This window comes from Anguilla rostrata, chromosome 5 (genome assembly GCF_018555375.3).
Source record: "Anguilla rostrata isolate EN2019 chromosome 5, ASM1855537v3, whole genome shotgun sequence".
Taxonomy (NCBI): Eukaryota; Metazoa; Chordata; class Actinopteri; order Anguilliformes; family Anguillidae; genus Anguilla; species Anguilla rostrata.
Window position 1 is genome coordinate 26,987,758 of NC_057937.1, and position 21,481 is coordinate 27,009,238.

At 39.0% G+C, this 21,481-nt stretch overlaps 1 protein-coding gene across 2 annotated transcripts in view; it reads left to right on the plus strand.

Moving 5' to 3' along the window:
- The window catches only part of LOC135255010 (plakophilin-3-like), a 40,915-nt gene extending 20,367 nt beyond the window's left edge, over positions 1 to 20,548 (plus strand). For both annotated transcript variants that reach the window (XM_064335687.1, XM_064335685.1), the window contains exons 3-13: positions 1,104 to 1,840; positions 5,166 to 5,289; positions 9,212 to 9,416; positions 10,946 to 11,120; positions 11,632 to 11,749; positions 11,979 to 12,143; positions 12,595 to 12,777; positions 14,429 to 14,582; positions 15,810 to 16,005; positions 16,557 to 16,644; positions 18,229 to 20,548. In XM_064335687.1, coding sequence (XP_064191757.1) covers positions 1,104 to 1,840; positions 5,166 to 5,289; positions 9,212 to 9,416; positions 10,946 to 11,120; positions 11,632 to 11,749; positions 11,979 to 12,143; positions 12,595 to 12,777; positions 14,429 to 14,582; positions 15,810 to 16,005; positions 16,557 to 16,644; positions 18,229 to 18,270 — 2,187 coding nt within the window. In that variant the 3' untranslated portion in view covers positions 18,271 to 20,548. The remainder of the gene's footprint in view (positions 1 to 1,103; positions 1,841 to 5,165; positions 5,290 to 9,211; positions 9,417 to 10,945; positions 11,121 to 11,631; positions 11,750 to 11,978; positions 12,144 to 12,594; positions 12,778 to 14,428; positions 14,583 to 15,809; positions 16,006 to 16,556; positions 16,645 to 18,228) is intronic.
- The last annotated feature ends 933 nt before the right edge of the window (positions 20,549 to 21,481 follow it).

Genomic DNA, 21,481 nt, shown 5'->3' on the forward strand with positions numbered 1-21,481 from the left:
ATTAAAATGCTATGTCCAGGTGTGGAACCATTGTCTTTATGTTCTGTTAATGGGAATGAAGTGCCTTAGAATTTGTACTTTTTATTCTTTGTCTGTCAATTTATTGAGAAGCATAATGAACTAACTGGATTATCTATTTTACGAGTTTTTAGTATTTTACAAAGCTTATTTCCACAGGCTATGTACTTTGCTTTCTAATTGTACAGGTAAAAAATAAATCAATGCATGTATGAGTTGGTAATTCTTTTTCTGTTTATCCATGTTATTCATACAGCATTTTGCAATATTTAGATGTACAATGTATGTATTGAATTTCAACACGTATTATTGAACAAATTTCACTAGATGCAGTGGTGGGTGCCACAGTTATTTTGCAGTTAGGAACTGTATGGCTACTCCTTTGCACCAGCAGTGTGGTATTTCACAAGAGCCTTTCATGTCTGTGTTTAGAAGCTGAAGTCCAACCTCAAGACTGTTCTCCTATGAGAACAGGGCTGGGTCACATAGTGAGGCGAGCATTAGGTAATTAAACATTGAAGGCTCACTGCAGTGGAATTGTGAGGAAAGAACTTATCAAAAAAGGAAATTACAGTATTGTACTTAGTTATAATTTACAGTCTTTATTTTCAAATATGTATTAAGCTTTTGCTGAATAATATTTAATTATTAAAACAAATACATGATTGCTTGGTTAAATACTGACAGTTTCTTAGATAACAGTCCTTGGCTCTCCGTAGTGACCTTGTTTAACAGACTTCACACTTGCAGCAAAGATGACTGCACACCAGACCTGGGTCAAATATTTGTTTTTGATACAAATACTTTTCTGGGCTCTATTGATCTTGCCTGGTGTAATTTAGCCTACCAATATGACCAGAAGGCGGGCTTTGCACTTTTTGCGAGTATTTAATTGGTTACAATACACCAGACCAGTAATCAGTAGTTCAGTAAAGTGTAGAAAAATATTTGAATCCATCTGTTATTATGTGCCAAATGAATAATTCCCATTGTCTCTTGTCTGTTTGGAAAGACTACAAATGCTGGAACCAGTGTTGAGTTCAGCCGTTGATGCTCATGGATCCCTTTTGTCCTTGTCTCATCAGATGCCTCGGATGTCCCAGCACACTGCGGGCTTCTCCTCGCGCTCAGCCGTGGAGATGGGCCCTCGTCATAAGGTCAGCCTTGGGGGTGGGGCTTTTCACCACGATGACATGCGCCTGGGCGGTGGCCAGCAGAGCTACAAGCAGGTGATGACTCGAACCATGAGCCGGCAGGAACCCGAGACCCTGTCAGTGCGCTCCCTGCGCCTCCACAACCAGCACCCGTCGCACGTGGCAGCCTGGATGGGGCAGGGGCAGGGGCAGGAAGGCAGCGAGGGCAGCCTGCTGTCCGACCGTGATGCCACCTATCAGCGCCAGTCCTCCTATGCCGTCAGCAACGGCTACACACAGGCCCGGCAAACATCCGGGTCGGTGTCTGGCCCCGTCTCCATGCGGCGCTCTCTAAGTGGGACCCTGGCACGTGGGGGAGGGGGCGGAGAAATGGAGATGGCCCAGCAGTACCAATCCTTCAAGGGCCCTGCCCACCGAACCATCAACCGTATTGCCAACCGCAACCGCATGAGCATGGGGTCTGTGTCGGGGGTGGGAACTCTGCAGCACCAGTTCTCCAGCGGTAGCAGCAGCTACGGTGGGGGGATGATGATGGGGGGGTCCCAGGGCTTCATTCAGCAAGCGCCCTCCATCCACCGTGCCATGTCTGTCAAGAGCTTACGCAGCGTGGGCAAGGGTGAAGATGTGTTTGACAGCCAGATGATCGACAGCATGGGAAATCTCAGTGGGTGAGTAATCGCCAAATCACAGGAATCACAATAATGTTCACAATAACAGGCATCATAAAGTTTACACACATTATTATTGTTATTATTTTTAGTAGTATTAGTAGCAATACTATTGTTGTTGTTATTATTATTATTATTATTATTATTATAATAATAATAATAATAATAATAATAATAATAATAATAATAATAAACTGTTGTATTTATAGAGTCTTTTTCAATTTCGAAACATGTACAGTGCTTGATTCTCAATTTGGGAGGTCTTGAGAGTTAAAGTGGCACTCTTTGGCACTGCGAGCACACCCAGAGACCCAAAGTCATAGCTGCACCCTCGGAGAAATCACAGACACACAGGCCTGCATGCTAGATTCCCATCGTACTCACATGTCATGTGTGGAATTGCTGAAGCATGACACCTCATTAATCACCCTAAAATATGTGGAGATGGGTTTGCCCGGCTTTTTCACAGTGTGTCTGAAGAAAAACAGAATATGTCAGTCATATGATTTTAAAATTAGAGAGCTGTCATTTAGATAATACACATGGAAACCTTAAAAATGGCATCATGTAGATGTTTACACTCAATTATAATTCCATATACTGCATCAGTATATATTAATATATTGCTTTGGGTCAAAAAACATAACTTAGTAACATTTTTAAAGTAGGTTACTTTTCAACGTTAAGTGTGTTCACACTGCTTGGTGAAGTGTACAGTTAACGTCACCGTTGATGTCATGTCTGTTCACATTCTTTTTTCCTTCCAGTGGAAACAGTCACATGGTAAAATGTGAATGCCTAATTTAATTTAGGTTTGCGTAATTGCTACTAACATATGTTTAAAGATTGAATGGTTTAATGTATGGTGATTATATTGAAGATTGTTAAAACTGGATATAATATTTTAAAGGACAGTTGATGTTGTCTAAATATGTGAATCCCTTGTCTTCTAAACTAAGTTTTGTTGAAGAATCTGTTCAGTATCATTCCCTTGTGGACAAGAGCTAAATAACTCTTCTGCAAATTTTTCAGGCAGTATCAGTGGTAGAACCGGTCTAGGTGTGGTGCCAGAGAAAATTAACAGGCTGACTTTCACACAGAAAAAACACAGCCACAACCGCAGTATTAGAAACGTTAGAAATGTCGTTCTGTAGCAGTTCTGATTTGACGCCTCCTTTAAATTCAGTCATTCAAAATTTTGTTTGCAGGGGTGAGTGAGTACAGCAGGGTAAAAGTGCAAAATTAACCCAAAGGCCACACCTGAGAAAGTCATGGCGCCGTAATGTTGGGGACAAAGACATTTTATTTATTTGGCTCTGTACTCCACAATTTTAGATTTGTAATTAAACAATTAACATCCGGTTAAAATACACATTCTCAGCTTTTAATTAAGGGTATTTTATATTACATTACTTACAGCACTTTTTATACATAACCCCCCATTTTCATGACACCATAATGTTTGTGACATATTAATGCTATGTAAAAGAAAGTAGTCATGTTTAGTACTTTGACACTTATCCTTTGCATGCAATGACTGCTTGAGGTTTGTGACCCATAGACTTCACCAGGTGCTGAGTATCTTCTCGGTTGATGCTCTGCCAGGCCTGTATTGCAGATATCTTCAGTCCCTGTTTGTTTTGGGGGCTAGTTCCCTTAAATTTTCTCTTCAGCATATGAAGCACATGGTCAATTGGATTCAGATCAGGTGAATGACTTTGCCAGTCAAGAAGTGTCCAGTTTTTTGCTTTGAAAAATACCTTGGTTGCTCTAGCAGTACTTATGGGATTGTTGTCTTGCTGTAAGCAAGAGTTTGGAGGCATTTGTTTGATAAAAAGCTTCTGTACATAATTAGTTCTGATGTTGTTATCAGCAGTTAAAAAAATCAATAAAGACATGTGAGCCAGTACCTGTGGCAGCCGTACATGCCCAAACCATAACGCCCTCACTGCCATGTTTCACAGATGAGGGGGCTGCATTTGATCGTGGGCAGTTCCTTTTGGCCTCCACACTTTGCTATTGCCATCACTCTGATACAAGTGAATATTGGTCTTATCTATCCAAAACAACAGTTTTCTGGAGCTCTGCAGGCTCTTTCTGGTGCTTATTATCTGTAACCAGGCCATCCTGTTTTTGTGGCTGACTAGTGGCTTGCATCTTACAGTGTAGCCTCTGTAGTTCTGTTCCTGAAGTCTTCTGTAGAGAGTAGTCACTGACACATCCAGACCTGCCTCCTGAAGAGTTTTTTGATCTGTTGGACAGGTATTTGTGGATTTTTTTCATTATGGTGAAAATTCTTCAGTCGTGAACTGTAGAGGTTTTCCTTAGCCTATCATGTCCTTTGTGATTAATGAGCTCACCTGTGCGATTTTCTTCGTAATGATGTTCCAAACTGTTGATTTTGGTAAGCCTTTGTCCTACGTCTTTGACTGTTCAGTTTTTTATTTCTCAGCCTCATAATGGCTTCCTTGAATTTCTTTGGCACAACTCCTCACACTGACAAACAACAATAACAAAGGCAATCAAAAGCCTAGAATCAAGACTAGAAAGTACTGAATGCTCTGTTATACCTGCACTAAGGAAGCAATTGAACATACCTGACTAATCAGAAACTCCTGTGAAGCCATTTGTACCAAACATTGTGGTGCCCTGAAATGGGGGGTCTATGTATAAAAAAGTGCTGTTTATTTCCACATGGTGAAACTTAAATGTATAAAAATAAAATTTCATAAACTTTAATAAAATCTGCACATTAACCACATGGGAGTTGTTTGATCTCAAACATCTAAGATTACATTTAAATTGTGGAGTACAAATGGAACCCAATCAAGAAAAAACATGGAGCTCACTGTACTGTATGTGTCTGGAAACAATGGGCATATCACAATATTATCAATACAGCCCTACAGCTAGATTCTTTCAGACTTTAACTATTTTTTTTGTCTTATTAGTCATTTTTATTACAGTATGCTGTCTTACTATTAAAACTATTAATATATTGTAAATAAATAATCTGCTAAATAACAATTGTAACAAACACAAAGTCATGCAATGCTAATAATATCACGTTTGTTGAAATAATCCAGGAAATTATTTGAAATTCAATTAATCAAAAATATACTATAGAACATTGTAGTATTTTTCAATTGATTAACTGAATTTCAGTTACTGAAATGAAATTCAACCAAAGCCTAGACATTGCTGCAGTCTGCGATCAGAGAAATGAAATCTTTGCCATAGAGCAGAGTATGTGAGTGACTGTGTGAGTCTGGCTATGGAGTCATCCTGCTAAATTTCTCACTTTCTGTTTCTCGTCGATATGCAGACTCAGCAGTATGGACATGCCCACTGCTGTCAATTACCTGTCCACACTGGAAACAGGCCTACAGGTGCAAGGAGCAGCCTACATCCAGCATGAATGCTACCATAACAATGATGCCAAAAATCAGGTAAACACATAATTCTCACCTTATTATATACATCAGGCCTTATTTTTAATTCATGTTTTGTTAGTTTCTGGAAGAAACAGATCATTGGAAACACAATTGGTGATTTAAATCTTGCATTCGTTTCATGCAGTCATTGTTTTAAAGAAAATTTGAGACACCACCCCGTTCACCACTACCACTTATGTAATCCTTAAGCCAGTGACCTAACACTTCCTAATGTACCAACTTGTTATCATTGCACTAGTATGTCAATAAATATTTGTGGTTATTATAGCAAAACACCATTCAGAAATCTTTATGAACTATTCTGTAATTCATTTCAGAGAACCTAATGAGCCACAGCAATCAGCTTGCTGTGTACTCATTATGCCTGGGCCAAATAATTATTTGAAATGCTTTAACCTTTTTTGACTCCAATACTATTTCTTCAAATTAATGATCATTTAAATCTCTTTTTTATCACTATTCAGACCAATATTTAATTAATTGGTTATTAACATGCATTTTGAAAATTCTCAGGGAGGTCCCGAAGAGGTTTAACATTTTATTTACATATAAAGTATTCCAAATTAATATATGATTCAGGCCTGGTACTACTGACATTTAAGGACCATACACTATTACAGAAGCATAATGAGAACTTGCTGTGCAATCACCAGGGAGTGGCTTTGTCCACCATGCAGGGTCAGAGCTTGTTTATAACATGGGGGCACCTGTCAGCTGAATTTGAATGTGGAGTCAGCCTCATTTCAATGCAGGAAAATGCAGAGCTCAGTCAGTGAGGGAAAATGGTTACGCAGGAAAAGTCTGGTAATCAGCAAACAGATAGTATTCTACAAATACCTCCATAATATGTCCATACAATGCAGCAATGTGTTTTTTTTTTCAATATTTTGGAATTCATTGAGAATAACAAAGTGCACAAGGAGCACATTTGGTGCGTTGCCTGTGTCTTACTTGTATCAACAAGATACATTGAAGTATATAATTTCTGCATGTATTGTAACAGTGAAAGATGTATTTTTCTTTAGTAGGCTGTACTAAAGTCCCAATTCTGTACTTGCAGAAACACTGATGGAAAGGTATAACTGGACTTCTGAAAACTGAATACTTCTGATATTAAAAAACAATTTTATTTCACTATTTTTTCCATTTCAAAATTAAATTGATGTTTAAATATGGGATCAAATGGCTTCCAAAGCTAAATAATTATTAAAAGTTAGCCAGGGAGAACTTGAAAAGTTAGTATAGTATAGTTTTCAGAGTGTATTCTAGCGCATCATCCAGCTCATCTGTAGGATGTATCTTTCATCTTCATTTTACTCATGTGTTTGACTTTTTAAGTTAGTTCAGTGTTTAATGTTAAATGTGTTCCGCTACTTTGCTTGTTATTTTGACATCATATGCCTCATCTTCTACATGCTGCAAGTGAATAATGAAAAAGAAATATCTACCTGGTCATCGGGATTTATAATAAGCACATACTAGATTGGTCTGTATGGTCAGCTATTTGCTTTGTAAAAGCCTATCTGGGTCTTCAGATTCAAACAAAAGCAGGTTTCCTCATCTATTTGGACTCACTTCATGGTAAGTTACAAAGTTTTGTGTGTGCCAATGTTCAGGTACAGTAAAAGTTAAAAAAAAAGATCATAGTAGGTTAAATATTTTCTGAATAAAAGAGCAAAATCCAAAAACTCTTACATTTATGGCGACTCTCCCCTGATATAACACACCGACAATGTCTTCTCTTATGAATGGCCATGCTGATCTTGTGCCAGAGAGAAGTTAACTCACACTTAAAAAAACAGATGCAATTACCTTTGCTGCTACGGACACCAGCCATGATAAATCACGTCTAGCAGGTAATATGCATAAATTTCCATTCTCTCCTCCCATATTTTTGCGGTCTAACATGAGAACACTCTAAAATACATGTGCATTAAGCAAACATGCTCATTTTAGAGATGTGCGCATTTCTCTCGTTTTCCCAGTGCAAACCTCCGGTACAAAACCTTAATAAATATTTTAAATTATTAGCATCTATAAAAGCATCTATGAAAGCCCTGCAAATCCTTAGTAAATATGACCCTTTGTGTCATTTGAGAGCTATGTACCTTCACAGCATTGGTGAAATAAGGAGCTGTAAAATAAGTTTAACCTTAATTTTCTGGATGGATGGACATGTGACTGCGGTGAGAAGCAGATGTAATGAAATAATTAGTTTTTGTATTTATAACTGAAAATATGTGGCTCAATGGATATTTTGAACAATTATTATGAGCTATCTCATATGTACTTTCTGAAGATATGAGATGGATGTAAACAGAAAAGCTATCATATATATATAATTGCCTTATATGTGAACAATATTGCATGAGGTATGCATCATTACATACTGTAGCCAGCTGAAATAATTTGATCCTGTGGACCAGTACAGTGAAGGATACACCTTGGGTCATTATTTGGCTATTTACAGTGTTGGGGTCAGTTCCATTATAGTTCAGTCAATTCAGGAAACTCTGTTCTATTCATTAATTAAAACACTGACTGGTAAGATTAATATGGAGAACCAAAAACCTAAATTTATAAAAACACAAAATATACTTATAAGTTATTTTAGTATAATAACTGCCCATTTCTAACACATTGAACAACAGTCAAATATGTAAATCAATGAAGAACAGAGTGCCAGTGTAACCATTGTGTGTTGAGCAGGATAGGTGTGTCTATGTGCGTGCGTGTTCAGAGGCTTAAGGTTCAGGTGCTGCTTGTTCCTGTCTGTTTGATCTGTAGGCGGGAATGAGTTGGCTAATAAATAACTCACATGTTGGAACATTACTATTCAGCTTAAAGAGATATGTTTTGTATTGAAACAAACATCTCAGTAACTCAAGCAAACATAGCCAACCACCAATTATAATTTAAATTGTCTATATAGACACTTAGCAAAGAATTTGTTGTCCATGGTTAAAAAATATTTGGCTTGTGAAATAACTCAGACTACTGGCTAATTACCATGGGTATCTGGCTTGATTTGTCAGGAAACAAGCTTTAAATAATTTTAGCTCTTGCCTTAAAATGTGTTCATTGTTGTAGCATTTAATAGTTAAAATTAATTTAATCAGTTGCCTTCCATGATACAGTATAGCGAATCCTTATTCAGCCTAATGGGCCACACCAGGCCACGTCTGGACTTTTTCAGTATTAAGGATTACAGGATTACCTAGAATACATGGCATCAAATGTTCCTATACATATATACAGAAAACTGTCTCAAAGATGCTTTACAGAGTGGCAGAAAAAAGCAAAAGAACCAAGGAAAAACCAGGCCTCAACCCCCAAATTAGCATGTGGGGAGAAAAACCCTCAAAAGGAGGCAAGGAAAAACTCCCCGCTGGGAAGGAATGTCGGCAGGAACCCGACTATAGAGGGAGAGCCCATCCTTTGCTGGCTGGCCTGGTGTGAAGTAGCAGTAGAATGAGTGCAACAGAAATGTAGTAAGGGATCAATCACAACAAAAAAAGTGGGTTGAGTGGATTACTGTTTGAGGTAATTAACTAACTCCATCAGAAAGGAGTCATGTACTGTGGTCTCTCTCTGTAACTTCTGGAAAGGGAAGTTTCAGCTATGAGAGTTTCTAGAAATCTAATTTGCTAAAGATCTTGCTGATTTTATCCAGTAGGAAGCTTGGTCATTGGTTCAGTTGGCTTGAATCGGAACCTACCCTACCTACACATCATGATTTGTCAGAATAAGAAACTGCCCATTGGTTTATTAGCAAATCATATTCCCAAAACGTTACCAGACTTAACTCACACAACCAGCTTGTCAACCTAGACCATAGGGTCATATGGCAATGATTCTGATAGGTGAGGTTACCTCCAGCAGCCTTGACATTGGCTTGTGTCTGAATGGCTCCTAGGTGCGGCTCCTGAAGGGCATCCCCATGCTCGTGCAGCTCTTCACGAGTGAGAACCAGGAAGTGCAACGCTACGCCACAGGTGCCATGCGCAACATCATCTATGAGAATATGGACAACAAGGCAGCGCTGATTGAGGCGGGAGGGATTCCTCTGCTCATCGCTGCGCTGAAGGAGCAGGATGACGAGCTCCACAAAAACATCACCGGTAATGAAACCCCTCACCCATCCACCCTGCCTCTATAAAAACCCACTTATAGCTGGAATTATAGAGTCCAATCATGAAGCGCCAATTTGGAAAGAAATATGCCTCTACAAAGGCGTTTTTCCGCATGATAGCTTGTTAACAACAGTAATTACATTGAGAGTTTAAAAGACAGAATATGCAATCTGAGACTCAATCAAGCAGAAGATCAAGGAGGTATCAAGGAAAAATTTCCCAGACATGTCTGCACTAGATGCTGCGCTAAATGATTTTATGTCACATTAAATAGACCCAAGAACTATGCACCAAAACAGTGTGAGCTGTTGTTGGAATTGAACTTGCAAACCCTGCTCTTGAAGGTTTATTACATTTATTACATCTGCAAGCTGATTAATGTTTTACACAGGTTTATTTTCACTTTTAAAGAAGAGAATCCAAAGAAAGTGTGTGTCTGTGTGCGGATTTTCATGTGCTAATTAAATTGTGTAATATTGTATTGTAGTATATACTTCTAACGGGGTAGTTGTGTAATGTGTGAACACAGAGAGCTTTAAGCCAGTGGCAGCCTTTGCTTACAGCCTTTGTGCAGCAGTATGTGCGTGCTCCACTATCACCTCACTGAGAGTAAACAGTCATTGAGATTCCTGGGCCTTGACAGAGCTCCACTTGTCCCTGGGAAACCAGCTCAGAAGATTTATGTGCGGACAGGTCAAATAGAAAACGTTAAGCCATGAGCTAGTTTATTATTCTTTTCTCATTTTTAAGTTAGCTGATCCACAGAGTGTTGTTCCCCTGTTCTTAGTAATAAGCTGGTTTAAACCCTACATTGACATTCTAGAAACCTTACAGAAACTCAGTTGGTGCTGAAAGCAAATTATGACAGACACAACAAGGTTACATTTGTATTACAGTTAATTTTAGCAATTATGCAGCCCCTACACAACAGCCTTTCTCATAATGCAGAAGCTTAATAGAGTTTGCTGTTTCTACAATACCTGTGGGAGTGGGATTGGGCAGGGGGGCAGGGGGCATTCTGCATGGTTGCCTCCACTTGTTCATTTGGCAACATTGCATGAGTCATGCATAGTCATTTTGTGTGCCTGCTCAAACTAGATTTGCGATGACTGGGCACACTCGTAATGTGAGTGGCTCACAGGACACGATCGGTTTAGTCAAGTTTGGCACTGCGTGGCTTTTATTGGCCTGGTCTTTTTGTGGGAGAGGTGTGGTTGGCCCTGGTTTTTGGGGATTTATTTGCGATTGAACAGCCAACCTCCATTACACTGTGATTATACACATCAAAGCAGCATCTAGGGAATATCAGAGTATGCCTTGGCAGTTTTCAGAGACCAGGGAAGACTCGGTGTCAAATTACGTTTTGGAGTTTCTGGTTTCAGATTCAAAGGCACTTAAGGGAAGGATGAATGCCCAACTAGACAAAAAAGCCACAAAACCCTGCCTCTTTCTCTCTGTCTCTTTCTTTTTCTATCCTTCCTTTTTCTGTCTCTTTACTCCTCTAACTCACTCTGCAGGGATTCTGTGGAATCTATCCTCAAAAGACAGCCTGAAAGAGAAGCTGGCCAGAGAGACACTGCCCCAGCTGACGGAGAAGATACTGATTCCCCTGTCAGGCAGTGGAGGATCTGAGGTGATCCAGCAGTCTCCCTCTGAGGCTGACATCTTCTACAACACAACAGGTTGCCTCAGGTACCAGCACACACCCCCTTAAATGCCCCCACACCTTCCTCTGTCTGTTAATGAATTCCTTTTCTCTTCTAGCCTTAGGCATCTGGTGTAACTGACTTTTATTTCCTCTCACTTTCACAGTTGCCTTTTCTCTATGCTGTACTTCTCTCTTCAGGTGTAATCACAGATTCTTTGGTCTGATTACCTGATCACCTCCTGTGTTCCTTCTGTCCTCTCTGCTTCCGAACAACTGGAGGTCTGGGTTTGTAAGAGGGGTTTAATGTGCTTGTGTATTGTGTTTTATGTGCTTATATTTGCATTCATATATTTTGATGTTCCTGAAAAGTGCTCAAGGCAGAACATCCACTGCCAGGGTATAGTCATATGTCATAGCCCCTCATGAAAATACCTAAGATACATCAAATTGTGCCATCAAATGCTAAGCCTTTAACGGTTGGGAGACAGAAGCAGAAGTGAATAGTGTGACACACTTACCCTGCTGATTCTATGTTTCTGTGGTCCTATCTGTCAGGAACCTGAGCTCTGTGAACGAAAAGACACGGGACCAGATGCGTGGGACAGCAGGCCTGGTGGACGCACTGGTGGGCTACATCCAGAACTCCCTGGCGGAGGGCAAGATGGAGGACAAGGTCAGCCCAATACATGACATGTCATGTCATATCATCAGTTATAAAGGCAGTTATCCTCATTGTTTGCATTGCTTCAGGGGTTCAGATCTGATCCTTCACAAAGACTGATTCCCAGTGGGTCACAATGGTTGTCCATTGTGCTCAAATGGCTGCCCAGTGAGCCATAATGACTGCTTTGTGCTCTAAATCGATCTGACCCAGTTTTCTGCTCTGTGTGTTTTTATTCTAGGGGGTTGAGAATGCTGTGTGTGTCCTAAGGAACCTGTCCTATCAGCTGTACAGTGAGATACAACCCTCTATCCTACAGAGACTGGAGGGCCCCACCAGGGGGCAGGACAGCGGAAATTACGAAGCAATTGGCTGCTTCACACCCAAGAGCAAGAAAGCCAAAGATGTATGTGTCTGTTAGCCACCAGCTCGGAATACATCTGCCCTAAATCAGATGCCATTTTCTTTGTTTATCTGCAGAATGTGAAAGTGAAAACACGTGCAGTTGGCTAAAATAAATTAGGCGTAGAAAGACTGGTTGAAGTGTGTTACAGAAAGTTGTGTTCAGAACTTAATATTGATAGATTCAAAAAAAATTTAATTTCAGGTTTTTGTCCTCTAAGAAATGATATATGTCTTTGCAGCAGAAGCAATACACAGAATTAAGAACGGAACATGGTGAATTACATGGCATCCATATCAATAAAAATATCAGAGCCACCGATGAGTTAGTTTGGCAGTGCGGAGAACTCTTCTGAAATGGCTTGACGCCATTGATTTGACATGGAGAAGCATGCAGGACGCGCATGTTTTTCTGATGGGTGTGTGACAGCTCACCTTCTCTCTCCCCTCCACAGCGGCAGAACCAGGACCTGTCCACATTCACCGAGGTGGCTAGGCAGCCCAAGGGCCAGGAGTGGCTGTGGCACCCCCAGATTGTGGGGCTTTACAACCGCGTGCTGCAGCGCTGCGAGATCAACACCACCACCCGCGAGGCTGCTGCCGGAGCCCTGCAGAATATCACCGCTGGCGAGAAGAGGGTAGGACCCTGCCAGACCCTGTAAATCATTTAAGCATTCCCCTCTCCCCTTACAAGGCCCAGAGGCTCGGCCTGAACCTGTCAATAATTCAGTCAGTCCATCGCTGTCACCACTAAAGTGCAGCACCTAGTAGTGCAGCTTGTGTAGCCCCTAGCACCTTGTAGCAAGTATTTCCCAAGCTTGGGAGTAGTTCATAATCCAGAGTTTATGTCTGTTAAAGAAATGTGGTGCAAGAAATTATATTCAAAATATGGCTAAAATAATATGGAATCACAAAATAAAACATTACATATTTTATAATTTTTTTTGAAAATGTTTAACTGCTGGATAAACGTTTATGCATTAACATAAACATCTGGTCAGAAAACCCCCTCCCATTCTGTCTTGTGTTAGTAAGCTCCTGGAGTGACCTAGGCTCTACCCACATATTTCTGTCCATCATCCAGAAGAATTGTGAATAAGAGACTCGGCATTCTACCGCTACCTGTTAATCAATGTCTTTATGGGCAACAGTGTGTCTTAGGACATTATGTTATAGTGACTGCTCTATGAGTCATTTTGTCATCTTTTTATATATTGGTTTTTAAATCACTAAATGGCAATGTACCTGCCTATTTATCCGAAATGCTTTTTAGGTATGTGCCCGGCAGAACCCTTAGATCCTCTGACACTGGTCTCTTAACTGTTCCAAAGGCTAGAACAAAAAGGCATGGAGAGGCAGCTTTTAGCTATTATGGTCCTAGCCTTTGGAACAGCCTGCCGGAGGATCTATGGGTTTCTGAATCTGTGGACATTTTTAAAAGAAGTCTTAAGACACACCTTTTTGGCATTGCTTTTACCTAGGTTTTTGCATTGCTTTTATTTATTTATTTATTTATTTATTTATTTATTTATTTATTTATTTATTTATTTATTTATTTAATTATTATTATTATTATTATTATTTGTTTGTTCCTTTCTTTTCTTTTTAATTATTTTAATTATTCTTTGCAATTATTTCCTGTGAAGTGCATTGAGTTGCACTTACTGTATGAAATGTGCTATACAAATAAAGTTCGATTGATTGATTGATATACAGTACACAACACAGTATGTGCACAAAATTAATTAGAAAAAAAATATCCCATAAAAAAGGGTGAAAGGACTGACGGTAATGTTTCCAGTGAAAAACCATTTGATAAGGGGGAAAAAACTGTATAAATCCTGTTGTTAAATATTTTTATTTTATGGGATTGCTGTTAAAATTATGGGTTATTGCTTATTGCCATTATTCTATGTGCCTTTGACAGTGTTTTGAAATCTTGTACATTCCTGTAAATATTTACTAACATTTTATGGTAAAAATATTGTTTTTTACGGTGTGTGTCATCGGCAGCCCCCCTTCACAGTGGGAAAAGTGGTAAAGATATGACGCCTCTCTTCCCACAGTGAGGGTCACTGAGGGTCTCTCTCTCTCAATCTCTCTCTCCCTCCCTCTCTCTCTCTCACAGTCTGTGTGTGTAAGTCAGTGCTAAACATAGAACAGTGTTGTGATTAGCAGGACCTCTCTACCTCATTTAGTGGCCATCAAGTGCTTAGTAATGTTCTGAATAACAGGAGCTCTCTTAGTGTGTTAGTCAGCCGATTGTGTTTGGCTTTCTCCCTCTTTAAGTGGGCGTCAGTTTTGAGCCGGGTTGCTATGGAGCAAGAGCGCATGTTGCCCGTGGTGATCGACCTCCTGCGTAGTCACAGTGACCTGGAGCTGCGCTCGCTAACAGGCTTCCTGAGGAACCTATCCCGCCATGCCAGAGACAAGAATGACATGGGTATGAACACTCCATTGAGTGGATATTAGCCATAACGTGTCTCTCTGGACCCCAATCAAAAAAATGTAATTTCCAATGTATGATCTTATACAATGAACACCATAATGTTTGGGACAAAGACATATTATTTTCTTGATTTGGCTCTGTACTCCACAAATTTAGATATGCAATTAAACAATTCACATGTGGTTAAAATGCTCTCAGCTTTTATTTAAAGATACTTGTTTATACATTTTGGTTTTTTATTGTTTATACATGTAGAAATTGCAGCACTTTTTATAAATGGTCCCCCCATTTTAGGGCATCATAACTTTGGGACAAAGAAGTCTTCCTTGCCTTAGCAGGCTCTTCCTGATTTCCAAGCTCTTTCTTCTTAATGATTTTCTAGACTGGTGATGTTGCTTGGCCTAAGGTTTGGCTTATGTCTCTGACCGTTTTTTTTTCTTTCTTTTTTCTCAGCCTCATAATGGCTTTCTTGACTTTCATTGGCACAACCCTGGTCTTCATGCTGACAAATGTTAATAACAAACTCTAAAGGAAATCAGAAAGCCATAATCAAAACTAGATGCTGACATCTCTCTTATTCCGGCACTAAGAAAGCAATTGAAGACACTTGACTAATCAGAAACACCTGTGACACTATTTGTTCCAAATGTTATGATGCCCTGAAATGTTTCAGGGGACTGTTTATAAAAAGTGCTGTCATTTCTACATGGGGAAATCAAAATGTGTAAAAATATCCTAAAATAAAAGCTAAGAATGTGCACTTTAACCGCATGTGAATTGTTTGATAGAAAATCTAAAATTGTGAATATGGAGCCATGTCAAGAAAAACTATATTTTTGTCCCAAACATTATGGCGCTCACTGTGTATGCCTTACAAGAAATTGCATTTATTTTATTTAATTTCTGGAAATGTATTGCATAAATATGTCTAATATTAATTGTTTCATTCATAGACATAAAATATACAATAAACTATACAATACATGATAATTACCATGCATTTCTACATTTTCCGAACACTTTTTTATTCAAAAATACACAAATTTTGGGTTATTTTATTTTCTACAGATATAAAGTTTAGATACTTTAATCTGAGTAATATATTTTCAAATATATTTTGTTATTCTTTTCAGCATTATGTATTTTTGGTATGGGCAGGCAGGCATGCCTGTACCTCTTTTTGAAAGCACACTGTTGACTATGAGATTTGTCTGTCTCCAGCAACCAAGGTGGTGAGTAACCTGGTGTCCAAGCTGCCTAACGATGGTCACCAGAAGGAGCCATCCAGCGATGTGGTGGTCAACATCTGTGGGGCCCTCAACAACCTGGTCATAGGCAGCATGTTGGCCGCCCGAGATATAACCTATTTTGATGGACTGCCAAAGCTGATGAGCATCAAGAACTCCCGTGACAATAGGTAGGCTGGGAGAGACGGAGCAGGGCTAGTCAGCACTCACCTGTGTGGCCTTTGGCATTGAACAGGTTTTTTTTCCATACAGGCACCCAACATACTGATTCAGCAAAACATTGGCATGGTTGAAGGATGTAACCCTAGACAGGATGGGGTATTTTATGGCTGCAGTACCGCAGTCTTAAAGGTGCAGATTAAAATATGGGTTACTATGTGAAGTATAGCAGGTTGATTACAACTGAGCTGCCAGCTTTCTTTTGCCTTTGTCATGCCTCTGCCTGCTACCAGAAAGTAGTTCAGTGGTGCTGGGTTAAGAATATTCCAATGTTCCAATGAGTGAACATGAGATTGTGTCATACAGTAAGTGTGTCTCATCAAAGATATTGTTTTTCTAGAAGAAACGATTGTATCTGCCCTAATTATTATGATAAAACCAGAGGGAAAATATTTCAGTATTAACCATGAAGCACTCAGCGTAGATGGGTTGTCATTGAAGGTGTCGCTGGTCAGGTTGCTGTGCAGGTTTCCTAACCTGGTGTTTCTCTTTACTCACTCAGCCCTGGGAAACTGAAGGCAGCCAAAGCATCTTCAACAGTGCTCTGCAATATGTTTCAGTACAAGAAGCTATACAGGGACTACAAACAGGTGAGGGATGTGGTCCGAGAAACAGCAAAGAGGAACTGCTGATTATGGGACTCTGCTCTTAAAGGGATCGGGACTTCAGATCCCTTTAAGGAGAGGCTCTGTACACAGAGAATTATCTAATTTATATAAACAAATATAAATTTAAATATTAGTTATGGTTCAATTCTCAGTATGGTTTGTAGACTGCACTGTGAAGTCACTGTCGTGAAGAAATTGCATACTGTTGTTAAAAAGTTGTTGCAGAATAACTGAGTGAGGAATTAAAAAGATTCTAACCACAGACCAGCAAGAATGATGCCAATAGGATGAGAGATTGAAATAAATATAATGACAGAAGTTAAAAATGTAAATACACAAAGTACACATTAAAGGTTCAAACATTGGGACCTAATTTAGGGTCTGGTCAGAGGATAACAGGATCACAGTCTCACAATAAAATACCATTTTCCCAGAGCTAAATGCAAACCACAGTGGTTCTCTATTCATTGTGGATGACAAAACGAATTTTACATGAAAATGTATATGCATTCATATTTTTAAAGAAATTAGTTATACCTGTTGTATTCTAATGACAGCAATAAGTTATTACCTTTTAACATTTAAATATTTAAGAACATATGAGACAGTGTGAGGTAAAATTATGAGGTGAAATGTCTTTTCAGGTCTTTCAAGGCAAATTTGAAACATTCCTGAAATATTTCTGGTAACTTCAGATTTGCAAGCAATTATCTGTATTACATCCAGCAATTATTGTGCTTGGATGAATGACTGAATGGAACATCAGTTGCAGTTTAGTGTTTAGAGATTAGATTTATATCTGTTGGCTCCAGACAAGTTATGGTTTTCATTTTCAGATTGTAACTTATTCACATAACTTCTGACATATGTACTTAAAACGTATCCTAAACCAAGGTATATACCAAACCACAAGTTATATACCAAAACATGAGCTTGATGATCCATTTTGTTACGGGCACATGAAAGTACACCCTTATGTAGTGGCAGTCACCCTCCCTCAGGCAGCTTGGCCTGAGAACAAAAAATCCAGGCGCCAGAAATTCACAGAATAGCACGCACATACAAATCTCTCCATGGCAGGGCGTGTCCTGGCAAATCTCTCCAGCCCCACCTCTCACTTTCTCAGGTTTATCCTGACAAACAAGTCTCAACAGCCCAACTGTGTCTGCCTTTTCCCCTCATGCCTGTTTCCTCCAGAAACAGATCTGTTTCTGCTTTTCACCAGTTGTGCCTAATCTGTCCATTCTACTGTCTGTTTCGCTTCATATTTCTGTGTTACTGTTCCTTTTGTTGTTACGCTTACTCATATCCTCAGAATTGGATGTGTTATCAAAAGTTGTGTAAATGCACTTGTTTTATTTTTGCAGGCGTGTGAGTATCACCGGCAGTGCGTTTGTGAAAGGCATATTCTGGCATATTATCCCCCTTTGACTGAAGCGCGTGATGTGATCCGGTGCTTTGAATAACCAAACAAAAGCACATTTTTACCATTGCTATCTCTGACCTTTGTACCTTGTTTATCCACCTACTGACCATTGTCTTTCGCTCCCTCTCCTGTTTTTACAGAAAGGATACACAAGACCAGACTTTGCTGACATGACCATTTAAAACATAACTACTGTTGTTATACTGTTGCTACTAAAACGAGCTGGCAAAGGAGGAATAAAAACTCTTCTCAAGCAATACAGCCAGCCAACCTTACACTATACTTTCAAACACAGAATCACCAGATGTACAAATGATATAAAAATGGAAGCCATACATGTGTTACATTTGATTGAACGTAACACAAAGGAACTTACTTAAGAAGAATGCCCCTTTAGATTTATCCCCAAATAAATGGATGTGCTTTCCTTTCCTCATGGATTTAAGCCCATTTCTATTTTTTTTTGTAACATGCATGCAGTTACTGATGGATGCCTGTCAACAAGTGATGGTTGATATTCACTTATGTGGCGCCCCCTAATGCTCAGACTCTGACTCTGACTGTGCTCATACAAGCCTAACTGGGTCGCCCAAGGATGGACTCCTTCCGGGTCACTCTGGGTGCTTCTATCCAGTTTGTGTATTGGTGTTAAAGTGGTTGCCCTTAGTGAAGGTTCTAAGCCAACTGTAACTAACTAACTTGAATGGAATGTGATATGGACCAGGGTGGTGTGGTTAGTCACTTCATTCGTTCATCAAATTTAATTTGCTCAAACACATGTAATAATAATTTTCATCTCAGCAGTGGTGTGTCATTGTTAATAGCAATAGCACCATGCCGAAAGCAGTCCCCTATGATCTCAGCGAATCACAGCTAAGAGCCACCAGCAAACAGACACAGCAACGCTCTCACAGTGTTAACAAAACAAATTGAAAGGTTGTGAGTTGTGGTGGTTTTAACTTAAAGCTGGTGAATGTAACTTGATTTTGAAGGCTTTCAGTGAGAGCTGCATATTCAAATACCTATTGGGAGAAAGCTGAGAAGGATAGATATAAAACTATCCTAACCAATATAAACACAGGCCATAGCTATTTGATTTTCCAGAATTGCAGTAGCCTATTGTCATCATTGCATATGGATTTTCTGATCTGATATGATGTAATATAGCCACTCAATTTGTACATGCTTTCTGCTATTGTAATTTGATATGGTACAGTGGTGCCTTGTACCAACAGTATCATTTTTAGTATTTCACAATTCAAAGGAAACACGCAATATTCAATTCAGGCAATGGTCAGAGTACTACAGGCAATTTTATTAACACAGACCTGTTGATAAATATATGTGTATTCTCAAGTGCTATATTTTTGTAAGACTGGAAAGTGTATCAGTGAGATGTATAAGAGATGTGTACGAATGCAATGCTATATGGCGTGACTAATGGGTGGGCACAGGAACAGGGAACTATATTGTAAATGGATGTTTGAGACTGAGTGGGAATGTGTGTACCCTTTACACTTATTTTATTCTTTTTTGATAAACATTATGCATGTGTGTGCTGTAAAACAGTGGAATATCTACTAAACCAGCCTTGAAGAGTCACTGTATGGCCCTAGCATGTTTTCCTTTCCAGTTCATTATGTTGATTTATATTAGATTTAACGAAGAATTTTAAAAATACACAAACTGTGCCTTCAGTGAAATAAGTGTTTTTGACAATGTGTGAGATTCCAGTCATATGCGCTGTCATTCAAATTAGTTATTTTTCTTGAATGAAGCTGGAAAGACGAGTAGATGTCACATAAATCAGGAACCCATGCTATAACTATTACAGCATTTTTATTATAGTGTCTTTTTGACAGAATTATTGCATGAACTCCAATGTGTATGCACAGTTTGTCAATAGAATTTTGATTAATTGTTTCAGACTATTTTGTGCAAGGTACTCTTTGTATTGTGGGTGTGAATGTCTTTGTAGATACTTTAATTGCAAAGTATTTTGTTTTCAAATAATAGTTAGATTTTTCGATGTAACTGAGGCTTTATTTTTTGTATTGAAAACTATTTTCTGATACATACTGTTAACATATACTGACTAATTACTCATAAAAATAATATATGTACAATACTGACTTGAATGTTTGACTAAGAACAGGTGCATTTCTGTCAGCATGAATGGCTAATTGTGAACATTGTTGTTCTTCAGTGTGTTTGTTTCCCAGATAGAAAGTTTGTGGTTTGGATGTAGGTAGAGAGAATAGACATTATGTGCATTATGTCAGTTTTACTTACAGGACAATAAAACAAATGTTGTTCCAACCACTCGCTGCCCTCAAGCTCCACTGCGACCCCTAAGAATGTTTCATTAGTCATACTAATCCTACTGTAAACAGAAAGGCGCGTCCTCTCACTGGTCATTTGTAATTATCATAATAAATAACAAAATATTTTAGATGTGAATTTGTGTGAGCATGAAATTTTCCTTCATCAAAGAGAAATATCCCTTTGGTTTGGTTCGTAACTGGCTTTATGCATATGATGTGTTGGATAATTTCTGATAAAAGACAGTCTACTCTACTCTAGAGTAAAATATTCTTTAAGGAATGTTAGCTTCACCCAATTGTGTGAAATGTACACACTAAATTATAATGCACGGGCATTGTAAATAATTTCTTTATTCACATTTTACATTCCTCCTTTAAAAAATTAAAAAAATTCTAAACAGAAAACTGCTTCAGTTATTTTTGCTAATGTCATAATTCACTTGATTAGCATACATTTTATTAGGAAGATCAATTCAATATATGATAGAGGTAATAAAAATGTAGTCATTGCAGAAGAATTTATACTGCCAAAGGTAAAACCTAGTACCAATGCAGTGTCATTCTGGGTGAGTCACAGCTTGTCTAGACATGTATGGGTTTGCTTGTTGCCCCAACAGTGATGTGTTTATGATTTAATACCTGATGCAGCGCTCACACTCAGGGGAGGCATGTGTAACAGCCCCTTGAGTCAGGAATAGAAGATGCTGGGAGATAAGATTGAGTGTGACTGATGGAAAGTTGTACCCTGGTTGACACAAAGCTGCAAGTCATGTGGTGGGTGATATGGAGATCACATTTACAGCACTGCTTCAGTGAGGAGCAGGCTCATACTAACACACACCCTGCAGAAATAAAAATAGCCAATAATGCTAATACAGGAGAACAAAGAAGACACTTCAACACTTTTTTGTTCACACAGCTTAGCTTTGCCTCAGGTCACTTTATAACCCCAGTGTTGCTACATTTCGACAGTGTGCAGTGCTGAAGTTGGCTCTCATCACATTTAGAAAATATTCAGAACACTGCTGTGAATTATTCAGTTTAATTAATTAACAATGGTAATTATTTA